At 38.7% G+C, this 16,416-nt stretch overlaps 1 protein-coding gene across 2 annotated transcripts in view; it reads left to right on the top strand.

Annotated features, from left to right (window-relative positions):
* The window catches only part of Fnip1 (folliculin interacting protein 1), a 112,963-nt gene that overhangs the window by 53,838 nt on the left and 42,709 nt on the right, over window positions 1-16,416 (top strand). The window contains exons 4-9 of one of the 2 annotated variants that reach the window (XM_008849304.3): window positions 3,253-3,353; window positions 3,851-3,925; window positions 5,872-5,960; window positions 10,700-10,783; window positions 12,398-12,469; window positions 16,008-16,143. In XM_008849304.3, coding sequence (XP_008847526.1) covers window positions 3,253-3,353; window positions 3,851-3,925; window positions 5,872-5,960; window positions 10,700-10,783; window positions 12,398-12,469; window positions 16,008-16,143 — 557 coding nt within the window. The remainder of the gene's footprint in view (window positions 1-3,252; window positions 3,354-3,850; window positions 3,926-5,871; window positions 5,961-10,699; window positions 10,784-12,397; window positions 12,470-16,007; window positions 16,144-16,416) is intronic. The other variant, XM_008849305.3, reaches the window with a different exon arrangement.

Here is a 16,416-nt window from a genome sequence, read left to right as displayed (position 1 = left end):
TCTGTTGCATTTCTGCCTTCTTCCTCAAACCCTTCCCATGATTCCCATGTATCCCCAGTAAAAACATTAGCCCCGAGTAGCCAGGGAGCCAAATGAACAGCCTCTGCCCAAACCTTTTGAGCTATGGGATCTGACAAATCCAATCCCCTGCTTTTAAGCATGTCTCACAGTGCTTTAAGCGCCAGGTCTTGAAACTTAAAAATTGCATTTCCCATTTTTAGGGTCTTGCTTACCCAGAACCTCCTCAATTGGCCCCAATCCGTTTTTGCTTCTTTCTTACTTCTTTTCTTCTTTTCACCTTCCTTCGAGCCCCACGTTGGGCGCCAGATGCTGGGCACTCGAACCCCCAACCCCCGGCGAGGTGAGGATTGGGGATGAGTAAGCACGCCGTTCACCAGCCCACGCCGTCCCCATTACCCGGGGACACTCAGACACAACGGGGAGCCTAGTCAAGCTGGGACTCATTTATTGCAAGTGTTCCAAAGCTTATAAAGGCCCCTGGAATCCCCCCACTCCCCACCTGAGGGTGTATCTTAAGGATGGAAACGCGTTGATCATGCACTCCTCAGCAGTGTGGAAGTATTCTTCAGACTTTCAGAGCAATCCAGGCCGCGCCCCCAGTAACTTCCTTTTGGACCTATGCAAGGTGGGGCCTTTAGGTCCCCACAAAGGAACAATGGAAAGAAGTGACATTTATATAAAAAAATTATTTGAGAAAAACATTCTGATATTTCAAGTAAAATTTGTATCAATTAAATTTTTAGTGTGATGCATTGTTTTTGACTCTAGTAGTTGTGATGTTGTATAGCAGATGTCAAGAGTTTATTAGAATTTCTTGACTGTAGAAACTTAGTGTCCATTGATTAGTAACTTCCCGACTTTTCCCCAGTCCCTGGGAATCACCATTTCCCATGAATTTGACTGTTCTGGATACTTCATATAAGTGAAGTGTGTGCAGTGTGTATCTTTGTATGACAGGCTTATTTCACTTAGCATACTGTCCTTAAGATTCATTTATGCTCATACGTATTGCCAAATGTCTCTTTAGGGGGCCAAAATGTGTTTTATAATATCTGCCTCATTTTCTTCGTCCATTCGTCTGTGAATGGGCTTTTTTTTTTTCCTTCTTCTTCTTCTTGGTCTTTTTAGAGGCAGGGTCTCTCTGTAGCCCCAACTGTCCTGGAACTCACTATGTAAACCAGGCTGGCCTTGAACTCACAGAGATCCGCCTGCTTCTGCCTCCCGAATGCTGCGGTTAAAGGTGTGTGCCACCACACCCGGCCGTGAATGGACTTTTTAAGATTATTAGGATTATTTCTACATTTCTGCTGTAGTGAATAGTGCTTGGGAGTGCTCTTAGCTCTTTGAGATCCTGATTTCAGTTCTGTTGCTATGTTCCTGGAAGTGGGGTAGCTGAATCACATGGCAGTTGTACTTTTTGAGAAATTGTCATGCTGTCTTTCAGAGGAGCTATTCTGTTTTGCCTTTGCTCCAGCAGAGAGCTTGGATTCTTATCTCTATGACCTCTTCAACAGTACGTGGTGTGTGGGTGTGTGTGTACATACATACATACATACATACATACGTATCTGACAGGTGTAATAAGACTTTGATTTGCATTTCCTTGTTGAGTACAAGTGTTTTATTTGTTTTTATCCAACTCTTAACATTGTGTGTCTTCTTTGAAGAAATGTTGATTTGAGTCCTTAGCCATTTTTTAAATTGTGCATTTCAATGTTTGCTTTAGTGTTGTAAGAGTTCCTTGTACTTTCTGCCACTCCGTAGGTTCCCTGCTCACCCTCTCTTTGCTCACTTAATTTATCATTTTGAGACAGGTCTTGCTTTGGCGCTCAAGCTGGCCCTGACCTCAGAATTCTCCATGCCAAGATGCTGATGTGTGTCAGCGCCTCTGTCATTCTTACCTCTCGGTTATTTCTTTGCTTGCAGAGGATCTTTAGTTTGATTCGGCCATTTGTCCATTTGCTTTTGGTGTGATCCAGGAAATCATTGCCAAGACCAGTCATGAGTATTTTTTTTCTATGTTGTTACATTTAAATCTTTAATTTGCTTTGACCTGATTTTTGTATATGGTCTAAGAATCTGGTTTTCTTTTTAGCGTATGAACATCCAGTTTTCCCAGCAGCATTTGTTGAAGAGACTGTATTTTCACTATTGTTTATTCTTAGCACTCATGTTAAAAAAATCAGTTGACTGTATCAGTGTGAATTTATTTCTGGGTCTCTATATTCTGTTCCATTGACTTGTTCGTCTGTCTTTTTGCTGGTACCATACTGTTTGGATTACTGTAGATTTGTAACAAATTTTGAAATCTGGAAGCTTGTGATAACTTTTGTTCTCTTTCAAGGTCATTTGGCTATTTGTGGTCTTTCACTGTTCCATGTAATTTTAGAATGTTTTCTGTTTTAAAAAATGTCATTAAAACTATAGATTACGAGTAAGTCTTTCTTTTGAAAAAAAAAAGTCAAAACAGATATAAATTGTCCCATTTTTGGATGCTGCTTTGTTGTTGTGGAAGTCTGTTCAGTAGGTTGCCCTTGTTACTTCTGGAGTTATGTTGTATATATGTGTAAAATGTTAAAAATATTGATTTGGGGCTGGTGGTAGGACTCAGCAGGTAAAGGCACTTACCACTTAGCCTTACGATCTGAGTGTGGTCCCTGAGCCCTGAATGGTGGAAGGAGAGAACCAACTCCTGAAAGTTGTCCCGCTGATGTCTATTGTCTTGCTGTGTGCACACCTACCCACATATACTCAAACAGAATAAATGTAAAGGAGAAATGTTGATTTGGGTATTACTAATAATAACAAAAACCTAGAAATGGACTTAATGCTCTTCAGTAACTGGAACTGAACTGCTGAAATGTGGTATTTTTTATGTAGGCAAATACTCTGCAGTCCCCCCCCACTTTGAAATGAGTCAGAATCTCCCCATGTACCTGGTCTCAAACTTGGGATATTCTTTGCCTCTGTAGAGCTGAGATTACAGGTGTTAACTATATCAGTGTCTTTGCGGCTTTTTAAACAAATGGGTGAATTTCTGTGTAGTGATATGGTTAAATTTATGAAAATAAGACAGTATAAAATGAAAAAGAAAATCCCAAATTGCAGGACAGTTTGTAGAATTAAAATCCTTAGAAAAACTAACAAAAGATTCTTCTAAAGAAAAAATACTTGAAATCATGTTAAGATTTTAAATTCTTTGATTTCATCAATGCTTTGGTTTTTGTTCAGGGTTCTCGGTGCTCTTCTGATGCCAATATGCTTGGAGAGATGATGTTTGGCTCAGTAGCGATGAGTTACAAAGGATCCACTTTAAAAATCCATCAGATCCGGTGAGAGGGTTTCAAGTTCTTAAGTGATTCTCTTTTCACATACTCAGTTTTTATTCCTTATTTTTTTCAAAGTTTTATTTACTTTTAATTGTGTGTGTGTATATGTGCCTGTGTGAGTTTATATGTATCACATGCATGCAAGCATCCATGCAGGCCAAGAGAGGACCTCAGATACCCTGGAGCTGGAGTTGAAGGTGATTGTGAGCTGCCTGTTATGGGTGCTGAGAACCTAACCTGGGTTCTCTGTAAGAGTAGTAAGTGCTTAAACACTGTTTCTCCAGCCCCCTAGGTATTTAATTTTTTTGAAGATGAGAGACTTCATTCTTTTCTCAGATTAAGCATGTCAGACACTCGGTCTGTGATTATATTTAGACCTTCTTTAAAACTCTTATGATGCAATGAAATCTGTACAACTTAACAAATTCTTATTTACAATAAGTCAAAAGGTCACTGTATTGTAGTTTAAATCTCTTTCTGACATTCTGTTTTCTTCCTAGCTCACCTCCACAGCTCATACTTAGCAAAGTTTTCACTGCACGGACTGGCAGCAGCATCTGTGGAAGTCTTAATACGTAAGTGTTTATGAATGCAGGGGGACATTGATATGTACACGACATGAACATCAGAAACTGCTTTTTGAGTTATAGCACAAATTCAGATCTCTATCTTACTTAAGTTGAAATTTTATAGACAGTAGAATTGTATCCTTATCTGAATTTAGTTGAAAAAATAGGCATGGTTTCTGTTTCTATAATTTTCTTAAAGGTTTCTGGAAGCAAAATGTTGAATGCGTTTCTATCATAGAATAACATTTATGTGCTGAGTTATCTCTCTCTATATATATAAATTTATTATTTTTATTTTATGTGTATGAGTGTATTGCCTACATGTGGGTAGGTGCACCTGTGTTGTGCAATGCCTGTGGAGGTCAGAAGAGGGTGTCAGGTCCCCTGGAACTGGAATTACAAACAGTTGTTAGCTGCCGTGTGGGTTCTATGCATCAAACCTGGGCAGCCAGTATTCTTTTTTTAAAATTTTATTTATTATTTTTATTTTATGCATTTGCGTGTATTGCCTGAATGTAGGTAAGTGCACCCATGTTGTGCAGTGCCCTCGGAGGTCAGAAGGGGCTGTCGGATCCCCCTGGGACTGGAGTTACAGACAGTTGTTAAGTGGGTGCTGGGATTCGAACCCGGCTCTTCTGCAAGAACAACCAGTGTTCTTTAACCGCTTGCTGAGCCATCTCTCCAGCTCCGCAGCCAGTGTTCTTAATCACTGAGCCATCTCTCTAGCCCCCACCTATATCAGTTTTCAAATCCCTGAAGATTTAACCCCCTATTATAACACACACAATCTAGCATGCGGGCTAGCCGCAAGGATATTCTAAGGTTTTCATCCCAAAATTCGAATAATGAAGTTAAAAACGAGTAACCCTGGTGTGGGACTAACAGGCTATGAACTACAACACTAGTAAAGTTCTGAGTTAGAATTTCGTGATTGGGATTCTGGTGCCAAGTCAGAACAAAGTTCACTGGCAAGGGGATCAAAGGTCTAAACAAGTGGGAAGCGGCAAGGAGCCTACTCTAGAGAAATTCTCTTGAACCTTCATTGTTAATGACTTAAAACTTTTTTTGTTTTGAGGCGTTTTAGTATATAAGTTTCTAATACCTGTAGTACATTTTTTTCTTTCAGGAAGAGAGGAAAGGGTAGATGTTTTTCAAAATATTGCGAACACTTAAAAAAAGTCCTGTTGCCAAATGCTAATTTTTAGTTTAATACTGAATAGACATTAGAAATCACTGATTTTGGCTTTACATCACCTCACTCTTCATTTTTCTAGATTCTAACTGTTAATTCTTAAAATTTATAGAGAAGATACTTTATGCTGTAACAGTAATTTTATTTTTGTTCTAAAAGATTGACTGAAAGAAGTGATGTATACCACTTTAACGTATGGACTAAAGGTAGTTAGTGCTTATTGATGACTGCTGTGTGTGACGCACACAGTGTGCTGTAGTTTACTTCTATCATACCATTAAAGCAACCATAAACAATATAAATGAACAGACATAAGATGTTCTTCACCTAAAACTTTATTTATAAAAATATAGAGTAGGCTGAACTTGGCCTTCAGGCTACAGTTTACCAACCTTTGGCTTAAATGATTACATAGTTATCATTGTGGTTTATGCTGTTGGTACTTAACAGTTTTAACTTAAAAGGGGTTTAAAATTTTTTAGGGTCCAAAATAATGGGTTTCATTCTGACATTTTCATACCATAAACCATTGTACTTTGTACATGTTCACCCTCCTGTACCCTCCCCAGGCCCAGTCCTGTTACCCTCCCCAGCCCTGTTCCTGTTAACCTTTCCAGCCCTCTTCCCAGCTTCTGGTGGTCTTCTTCCTTACCCCAAACAGGAAAAGGATTTTACACTCAAAATTTCATTGGGATATGAAAGAATTACCATTAAAAGAATAAAATGAATTTGGAATTTGTTTTTTTCTCTCCTTCCATAGACTGCAAGACAGTCTTGAATTCATCAATCAGGACAGTAATACATTAAAGACTGATAACACAGTTATTAATGGACTGCTTGGAAATATAGGTAAATGGTTCATTTTGATTTTATAAATTTTAAGAATGTTAACAATATAAAAAGGTATGAAATTACTTCTTATTTATGTAGCTCTCTTCCATAACCAAAGAATTTTGAATGATGTAAGTAGAAAAGCTGTTTGCATTTCAGACATGCAACATATCATTTGGATGTACACTTTTCTTACATTAAGATGTAATACTTATTTTGTGTCTAAGAAAAAGAACTGCAGATTTATCTCATTTGTCTTCCTTGTTTTTTGCTTTTCAATTTGGTGTGTCTTTGAAGGAGACTCTGTCATTGGTACTGAAAGCCATTACCAGCTTTCTTGCATATTGTCGCTGTGATATTACACCTTACCTCTTCTGTCTTCCCTAACCTAAAAGTCATTTTAAAAAGGTGCTCAGTGTGGGCACACTAACTTAACATACATGATAGAATGGATGAAATACGCTGTGGGGGGTTTTAACAAGGTGCAGATGGGGGCGGGAGTATAAAGAATGGTCTTTTGTATGAAATGCACAAAAGTTCAATAACAATACACATTAAAATAAAATGGTGCTCATTTTTATGATCTGTAGGTCATATGAGCATGTATTCAAATGATGATTCTTAAGCAATTTATTAGAATCACAGCTTTAGTTAGTTAACTGTTGTTGCCAATGTATAAAATATATTAAATGACAAAGCATTTCTGAAATTTCTGGTCTGGAAAACTCAGCTAAATTGCTGTTTGGTTATAATTAGGATGATTGAAAGAACTATAATCAGTCAGGGAGTGGATCATAATCCTTGTTTAGTAAGAACTTTTATTCATACTCTTTTTGGAAGAAAGGTCTTAACTGTGCAGCTCAAATTCTGGCCTGGCACTCTGTATGTAGCCCAGGCTGACTGCGAACTCAGAATCCTGCCTTCTGCTCCCATGTGCTGGGATTAGTGTCTGTCACCATGCCTGGCTGCACTCAATTTTACAAATATTCATTAGTTAAGTGTACTAGTGGAAAACATAGTTTTCTCTTCCTGCTTGAACTAACCTGCTCAATAAACATTCTTTGTAATTCGTGTTTAATCAAACGAACAGCCATTCATTAAGTATCTGCTGGGGCTTGGGCTTAGTGTTAGGCACATTTTGTAGTGTATATCTGCTTAGAGAAAAATATTTCTGAGCTCACTTGATTAATTATTGATTTTAATGAAGTAAAAGTATATCAAATGTCTTTTTAAGTAATTTGATAATTTCAAAACTTGGGTGTACTGAGAGCTACACATTTTAGCAGTACAAATCAACCCTTATAGTTATATTATGGAGGCTAGATGTATTTTTCCTTTCTGTTCAAATAAGGAGAAACTTAATTCGTTGAATAAAATTACAAATTTTAAGCCTCACGTGTGGTGGCACATGCCTTTAATCCCAGCACTCGGGAGGTAGATGCAGGTGGATCTCTGTGAGTTCAAGGCCAGCCTGGTCTACATAGTGAGTTCCAGGTCAGCAGGGCCTATAGGGAGACCCTGTCTCAAAAAGACCAAAAAAAAAAACAAAAAACAAAAAAAACCCCAAACAAAACAAACAAATAAAACAGGTTTAAATGATGTATGACTCATATTTCTACACTTAAATACCTGTAATATGCCAAGCACTCTGGTAGGCCCTGACAAGTTAGTGGTGAGCTATACATGGCTTCCGCATCAGTGTATTTGTAGTTAGTGAGAGTGAGAAAAATAATAGTGAATTCTTGAACAAAATTAGGAACAGGTTGTTAAAATTATAATAAGCACTAATTCAATCCTGGAGAATCATGGAAGGCTTCCTTGAGGTGTATGACTTCTAAGCTTGAAGAATTTAGGTGGTTGAGAAAAGAAATATCTAGGAAGAAGCTCAGTCTTTCGTGTATCCATATCTAGAGACAAGAGCCCCTAAAGCATGTTACCAAAAAAAAAAGAGTGTGTGGGGCAAGAGTGGAAGGAAAGAGAATGAAGAAAGGACTGAGCTACATGGCAGTAGGCACTCTGGGCCACACTGATGAATTTCCATTCCTGCTTTGTGTCATTCCATACCAGGGATGATATGCTAATTTCAGTCTTCCATCTTTTTTTCTTTAAACAAGTGCCATGACATGATTAAATATGCAAAATTTTTGTTATTAGAAATTACTGTGAGAAAGAAAATGAGGGTAGTGGGAAAGACTGAGAGCCATAGATGATGATACATGTCTGACCCCTGGCAAAGGAGAATTGACCAGAAGATTGGGTTTAAGTGTCCCAACCTGTGATAATGTACTAATGAAGAAAGGTTTGGAAAAGCCGTTACAAAGTCAAAGCTGGTTGTTAAAAATGTCCCATGTCTCCCAAAAGGGGGCCTGACCTTGGTATCTGTTGTGTTTAATCGCTGGCTGGGCACATGCTATGGACTCTGTGTAGCCTGGGCCAAATGTGCAATGCATTTCAGAGCACAGTTGGAAATCTTGAGGAACACTCTCAAGGCTTCAACAGAAGACTTTAGATTCCAGCAATATAATCAGATCTGATTTATATATACAAAAGAGTGTAGTGAGAATGGATTCAGGTAAGCAGTTGGGAATGAAATGTGTCAAGAAAATCTTGTCTCAGGTGGATAAGTAGTTGGAAAATGAAGAACCTTGCTGACCTGAAAGGGTCTTAGAGGCTCCCAGGCATCCTTGAACCACATTTGGAAAACTGCACAGCTGTAGGATTAGATATATTGAGGGACGGTTAGAGAGATTGAACCACATTTGGAAAACTGCACAGCTGTAGGATTAGATATATTGAGGGAAGGTTAGAGAGATATGACTGTGCATGGGTATTTATGTAAAAGGAAACTATCAGGAGAATGAAGTTGAAGGTAGATAGAAATGGTTGATAGAGGGAGGTTTTTTGTTTTTGTTTTTTGTCTTTTTGAGACAGGGTCTCCCTGTAGCCCCAGCTGTCCTGGAACTCACTATGTAGACCAGGCTGGCCTTGAACTCACAGAGATCCCTGCCTCTGCCTCTCGAGTGCTGGGATTAAAGGCTTGTGCCACCACGCCCGGCAATAGAGCAAGGTTTTTAAGGGAGGGTAGTGGGTCCAGGTTCTAGCTGACTGAAGCTTGGAAGTTAAAGAACTTCAGAATTCAGCAAGTAAATCATTACCATATCATAAGGTTTGCACGTTACCTTTATTTCTTTTTAGACAGGAAAGAAGCAAGGATGGATGAGAGTTTGAGTAGCTTTGGAGGTAGGGTGATAGGAAAAGGATGGTTTCAATCTGTAAATTTGTATGTGACCCGTGGATATAATAGGAACCAAAATCATACCTTGAGTAAAGAAATTTGGGTAAGGAAGGAGTTCAAGGAGGTTAAATTTTGAAACAGCTAGGGAAAGTAAGGTCAGGAGACCTGAAGAAAGAGCTAACTGTTGAGACGGAAGGATTGCCGCACATGCGCTACAGTTACAGAAATCTCTGTTGCGGAATAGTTTCAGCAGTTTGAGAAATACAGTTGCTGCCACTTTTTAAAGCAGAAAGCCGTTCTGTTCTGGGTATGCAACTGCTACATGATTGTCATGAGTAAATATAACCAATGGCTAACCTAGGTGCTTGCTTCCAGAAGTTAACACCTGTTTGGGTCTACAGGCCTCTGTCATCTCTTAGACAAATGTGTGGCGGCTACTTTTTCTGCACTCTTGGGAGGCTTGCCTTATGGGCTCTACTGTGGGTCTTGCTTTCATAGTGCTGACTGGAGGTCTAAGAGCATTGATTTCTTTCTTTTTTTTTTTTTTCTTCTGTTCTGGTAGCTTATCACTAGGCTAGTAAAGACAATTTTTTTGCTCATTTGTCAATAAGATTCCTTAGCAGATTTGCTCTTTGTTTTTGAGTGCAGTAAGATGGTGTTTATTCTATCTGGTAGAGACTGCAATGTAAAATCTTTTTTTTTTCTTTTTTTGGTCTTTTTGAGACAGGGTCTCCCTGTAGCCCCAGCTGTCCTGGAACTCACTATGTAGACCAGGCTGGCCTTGAACTCACAGAGATCCACCTGCCTCTGCCTCCTGAGTGCTGGGATTAAGGGCATGCACCACCACGCCTGGCTAAAACCTGACTTTTTAAAAGAAGAGTTTTTGATAAATGTTGAATTATGTAGATGATGTTGCTTTTTGCTTTTTTTTTTTTTTTCGGTTTGAGGCAGGGTTGACCAGGCTGGCCTTGAACTCACAGAGATCCACCTGCCTCTGCCTCCTGAGTGTTGGGATTAAAGGCATGTTGCTCTTTTGAATGATTAAAAAATTATGTTAAGCCAGGTGTGGTGGAACATGCCTTTAATCCCAGTACTCGGGAGACAGAGGCAGGTGGATCTCTGTGAGTTCCAGGCCAGCCTGGTCTATACAGCAAGTGTCTGGGGCTACAGGATGACCCTGTCTCAAAAAGACAACAACAAAAAAAGTTATGTTAGAAAGGATCGAGCACTGGAAACAGTTTTACCTTGTATAACAGAAAACAGAAATATATGTCTATTATAATAAATGTGCTTATTCATAAATAGACATGAAACTATTATTTGACATAAGCCATATTCAAAAGGGGAAACATTCTTTTTCTAAAAGGGAAAACCATTTAAATTGTTCATACTTGCGTTAAAAGTTTCTGTGCTTTATCTCTGGGTCTGCTGTTGTGTTGCCTTACCTCACATTGTTTCCCTGACACATTGTGGCTTCTCTAACAGCCCTCTTTCCTGTGTATTTTACATTTTTGCCATGTAGGTCTTTCACAGTTCTGCAGCCCCAGGCGGGCGTTCTCTGAGCAGGGTCCGCTCCGCCTGATCAGAAGCGCCTCTTTCTTTGCAGGTTTGCTGTGTGCTGTGTGGGTAGACTAGTTGGTGTGCCCTATTGGCCAGATCCTGTAGTTAAGCTGTGGAAACAAGAGAGTAGAGAATGAAGTTGGGGAGATTGTGGTTAATAGGATTGATATTTTTATGAAATTACAATTTGTCATTTCTTTCCTTAGTATGTTATAATAATTTAAACTTTAGAATTTTAAAGCAAAATTTAGTATGTGGTTAGCTTAGTAATTTGTAATGTCATGCTGTCTTGTTTCCATAGCTAAGTAGCTTTTGTATTGTAGTTCACCAGTTGCTGAAAATACCCTATCTTAAAATCATTGTAAAATATCTGATCTACACTCTTCCCCAAGGATAATCTTTCTTGGAGCTAAGATTTAGATGAACAAGCACTGTTACTTACTCTATAAAAGATTTGTGAACACAATTGTTTATATCATTAAATTAATGGTTCCAAAATATGTGTTCATGCCTGTGCATCTAGGATTAGAGTCTCATCCCATCAGCCTACATACCTCATTTATACCGATCTTGCACTTTCATCTTCTAGTGGAAATATCCATGAGCGGTTGAACTCATTATCCTTCATTATCAATCTCCCTACACAGCCCAGGCTAGTTATAAACTCCAAGTCCTCCTGCCTAGGTCTCTCTGAGTGATGGGGCTACAGAAATGTGTCCCCACACCCTGCCACTCCATTTCTTGTTTTAGTTAAGACTTACTCTTTTTTTTTTTTTTTAATTTGTAGGCCTTGCTCAGTTTTCTGTTTATTTATATTCACCAGTTAACCAGTTAATTATATGAACTTGGATCCCTGGAACTGGAGTTACAGACAGTTGTTAGCTGCCATGTGGGTGCTGGGATTCAAACCCGGGTCTTCTGCAAGAACAGTCAGTGTTCTTAACCTCTGAGCCATCTCTCCAGCCCCAGGTTAGGACTTACTTTACATGCAGAAGTTAGATAGGAGCAATGCATATTTATCAGAAAATTTGGAAAAAATACAGAAAGTTTGGTTAAAAAATATAGATACTGTCCTGCCAGACAGATATACCCAGTTTGTGTAGTTTCATTTTATTTTTCAGTACTGGGGAATCACACCGAGGGCTTTATATATACCAAGGCAAGTGCTCGTCAGTAAGCTACATCCTCAGCATTTTCAGAAACAAAATTGGTATCATGTTATTCAAATAAATTTCTCAAATGTTTTATTATAAAGTTTTAAAATCTTATTTATTTGCTTCTGTCTAAATATTGACATAGGCAGGATCAGTAGAGGGAACCAGGATGTAGTTGTCACTTAGCCTCAGCACCAGCATTCAAGCTGTTCAGTACTTTTTTTTTTCACTTAATAATGGGAATATCTTTCTGTGTTATTAAAATTCTTCCTAAAATACAATTTTAGTCACCCCTGGATTCTATATCTTGGATTATTTTCATGTGACATGGCAAATCTTAAATACTGAAAGCTTGTTCAACTGAGTAATAGCTCTTGGTGTTGGGTTAGTGTCATGCTATTGAAAAAGAGATGCAGTGAAATGACGCATGATCAAGTTTGAATTTAAAAGGAGAAACATCCACCTGAGTCATCTTTTATAACTGACAGCTTTGCCTTCATTTACAGTTCATAGCAACCCGATGGACATGCCCGGAAGAGAGCTGAACGAGGACCGAGACAGCGGCATTGCACGCTCCGGTAATGCCAGGCTCATGATGAGTTCATGCAGCTTTTTTCTGAGATTGCTGTTAGTTAGCATTAATTTTTCTTTATATCCCTGCCTTTATTATCTAATTCATAGTGCTATTTTCACACAAGAGGATAGAAAGAGAGAAATCGCTTATATTTGATATTTCTCATGTTTACTAATAAGGTGTGGTCCAGCCTTTTGCTCAAGGACCAGAAGTAGCTAAGGATAGCTATGAATGTGGCCCAGTACAACAATCATAACCTTATTTAAAGCATTTTAAGGTCTTTTGTTGTTGTCGTTGTTAGTTTTTTCCAACTCTGTGATGTGGTTCTTCAGTTTTTCTTGAGATGTGAGCTCTGTAGATGACAACATCATGTTGAAGTGTCACAAGGCTGGACACTTCTGCCAGAAAAACATAGTCTGTCTTAGTCTTATCAGGACAAGAAAACATTGCTCAGGAGACTACTCAAAAAAAATAGGGAAAAAACAAACCATATTAGCTTATATCTGCTGTTGCTTACTAAAATTGAGTTGTCAGATTGTAAACTAATGTTACTTTCTTTTTTTTTTTTTTTTTTTTTTTTTTTTTTTTTTGGTCTTTTTGAGACAGGGTCTCCCTGTGGCCCCAGCTCCCTAGAACTCACTATATAGACCAGGCTGGCCTTGATCTCACAGAGATCTGCCTGCCTTTGCCTCTTGAGTGCTGGGATTAAAGGCATGTGCCACCGTGCCTGGCAGCACATTTTTTTAAAAGTATGGACTTTATCAAAATTGGTATATCTAGCAAACATTTACTGAAACATGCTGGGTATTTTTTTTTTTAAAGCACGCTTTTTTAAAAAAAGAGCAGAGCTCAGAATATACTGTTAGAACAGAAAAAAATCATCTGTACAGTGTATTTAGTGATAGACCTGTGCAGAGGTTGCGGGGGGGCGGAAAAAAACCCTATTTTATCCCCAGCCAGGGGCTAGTGCTGGCAGTTCTTTACAAAGAATTATGTCTTAGGAAATAAAGAGGAGTTATGTAAGCAGAGGTGTTTTAGCTAAAACAAAGTGTGTGTCGGAGCTCACTAGCGTTAGTGAAAGATGTCCTCATCTTGAGCTTGCAGTCTATCAGCTCACTGACTGTTTGTTTGCATGCCTTGCCACATTGTATAGCTAGCTCTACTGTTGTCTACGATTCAGTTTGAGTGTAAATGGCAAATTTAACTGTCATGTTATAATCCCTAGATGTGCATTAGAATAACATGGAGAAGTTTCAAGGAAGACACAGTTTAAATGCCTGAACTCTGTTCTCAAAGACTGATTTAGTTTAGAAAAAGGCTTGGGCTTCTGTCTTTGAGAACAAAATTAAAATCTCAGCACCTGATTCTGATGGGAGAGCTAAGACTGAGAACCACTACTCATAGGAAGTCCCTGAGTTTATTTTTTTAGCAAGAATCTAGAGTGTATTTCTCATAGTACCTTTTGTTTATATTTAATCTAGGAATTTAGACTTTTGTAACAGGATTTATTTTTCAGATTTATTTAAAATTTACAGATAAGGACTGGGAAGATGGCTCAGTGGGTAAAAGCATATACTGCTCTGGCAGAGGACCTGAGTTCTCTTCCCAGCACCCACATTGAATGACTCACAACTGCATATAACTCTAGCTCCAGGAGGTTCAGATGCCTCTGACCGCTGCACTCAACATGCATATGAACCCACAGAGATACACACAAATAATTAAAAATAATAAAAAGAACTATTTTTAAAAGTCTTAAGATTTACAGATAAAACTGTATTTGTCGGGTACACATGATGCATTGAAGTGTTTGTATACCGTGGAAGGCTTAAATCTAGCTGACTAACATACATTTACTTCACATAGTTAACCATTTTTGTGAGAAATTTAACGTTTCCTCTCCAGCACTCAGTAAGAATACATTCCCATTTACTATGGTCACCACTTTGTTTTACAGGAGAGCTTTTAAATTTATTCAAAAAAATGTTCTATAAAGCTGATTCAGGTCATTAAATTCACACATGCTACTTATAGCTAATTGTTTTTTTCTCATAATAGGTTTTGTTTTTTGTTTTTGTTTTGTTTTTGGTCTTTTTGAGCCACAGTCTCCCTGTAGCCCCAGCTGGTCTGGAACTTACTATATAGAGCATGCTAGCCTCAGTCTCACAGAGAGCCTCCTGCCTCTTCCTTCCAAGTGCTGGGATTAAAGACATGCACCACCACATCTGGCTTAATTTTAATACTAGAACGTAGTAAAGTATAATTTTTATTTTTTCACACCCCTCTCCTAGTATAATTTTTCTAAACTCGGGGTAGCATTTTATATTTTACTAAAAGTCATACTCTGACTAGTTTATACATACCGGTCATAGGCTTCAAAGTTTTATAGTACTTACTGAATGTGGTCTTTTCAAGAGAGAAACTTACAACAAATTCGTCAGTACATTTGTTGTATTGCACATAAAGCTTTGCCTTCTGTTAGTGAATTTGTCAAATATTTATAATGGCACTGTCTTAGTTTTTATTCCTCATGTCCAAAATACTTTATCATCTGTCAGTCGCCTTTTCACTGATGATATTAATACTTCAGTGTCTTGAGGATACATTTTCAGCATGTGGATATAATGTAATCATGAAGATGGAAATTAAAATACTGCCAAACAAAAACAAGTATTTAATAGCAGTGTAGATCACTTGGGAGGAGATAAAGCTCTCTAGCCCAAGGAAAATATAGAGGCGTGGCTCCTAAGAGCTTGAGCAAGATTTCAGAGAAGGATTTTGGGAAGAACATAATCCCTACAGTTAAGGGATTGTGTCAGAGAGCAGTGTATAGGGTCTACTATCTTTTGACACTTAAAAAATGTGTGATCGTGACTCCTGTAAATGATAGTTTTAAATGCCATTCAAATACACTTTCAAATATTTTTTCTTCTTAAAATATGTCTGTTGCTGGGCGTGGTGGCGCATGCCTGTAGTCCCAGCTCTTGGGAGGCAGAGGCAGTCGGATCTCTGTGAGTTCAAGGCCAGCCTGGTCTACATAGTGAGTTCCAGGACAGCTGGGGCTACAGGGAGACCCTGTCTCAAAAAGACCACTGGCTGCTGTAGCAGAGGACCTGGGTTCAGTTCCCAGCACCCACGTGGCAGCTAACAGTTGTTTGTAACTCCCGTTTCAGGAGATCTGATGCCCTCTTCTGACCTCCATGGCATTGTACATACATGGTATACATAAACACGTGCAGGCAAAACACCTAAACACATAAAATAAAAATGTACACAGCTGGGCATGGTAGAGGCAGGTAGCTCTCTTTTTCTGGGATGTGGGTACTAAAAGGAATTGTTTGAGAGACTTTTATAAAACATATTAATAGGTGATTCTTCTTCTCTAAGGCTTTGTTCCAAAACTGTGTTTTTAAAATTTAGAGAGATTCATGAAACAAAATAAAAATTTTGACTTTTTTTTCTACCTGTCAATGTATCACAAAGAAACTTGCTGCTGTGCTTAGTCATTACTTACACATTGCACTTGATCTTCTGCTCAACAGCATCTCTTAGCAGCTTGCTTATCACCCCATTTCCCTCCCCAAACTCTTCACTTACCCGAAGCTGTGCCAGCAGCTACCAGCGACGTTGGCGACGCAGCCAGACAACAAGTTTGGAAAATGGGGTATTTCCTAGATGGTAAGTTGAGATTTTGAACATGATGGAATAGTGCTTCAAATTTAAGTCTATATGAGGATTTTAGAGCCTGAGACTTGTATTTTGTGTATTTGAAGTCTGTAACTGAAAACTTTAAAATTTTTTTTCCTTTGGTCTTTTTGAGACAGGGTCTCCCTATAGCCCCAGCTGTCCTGGAACTCACTATGTAGACTAGGCTGGCCTCAAACTTGTTGCCGCCTGCCTCTGCCTCCCAAGTGCTGGGACTAAAGGTGTGTGCCACCATGCCTGGCTTCG

The sequence above is a fragment of the Nannospalax galili genome, unplaced genomic scaffold, assembly GCF_000622305.1.
Source record: "Nannospalax galili isolate Female #2095 unplaced genomic scaffold, S.galili_v1.0 scaffold424, whole genome shotgun sequence".
In the NCBI taxonomy this organism is placed as follows: Eukaryota; Metazoa; Chordata; class Mammalia; order Rodentia; family Spalacidae; genus Nannospalax; species Nannospalax galili.
This window is presented reverse-complemented; position numbering and strand designations above follow the sequence as displayed.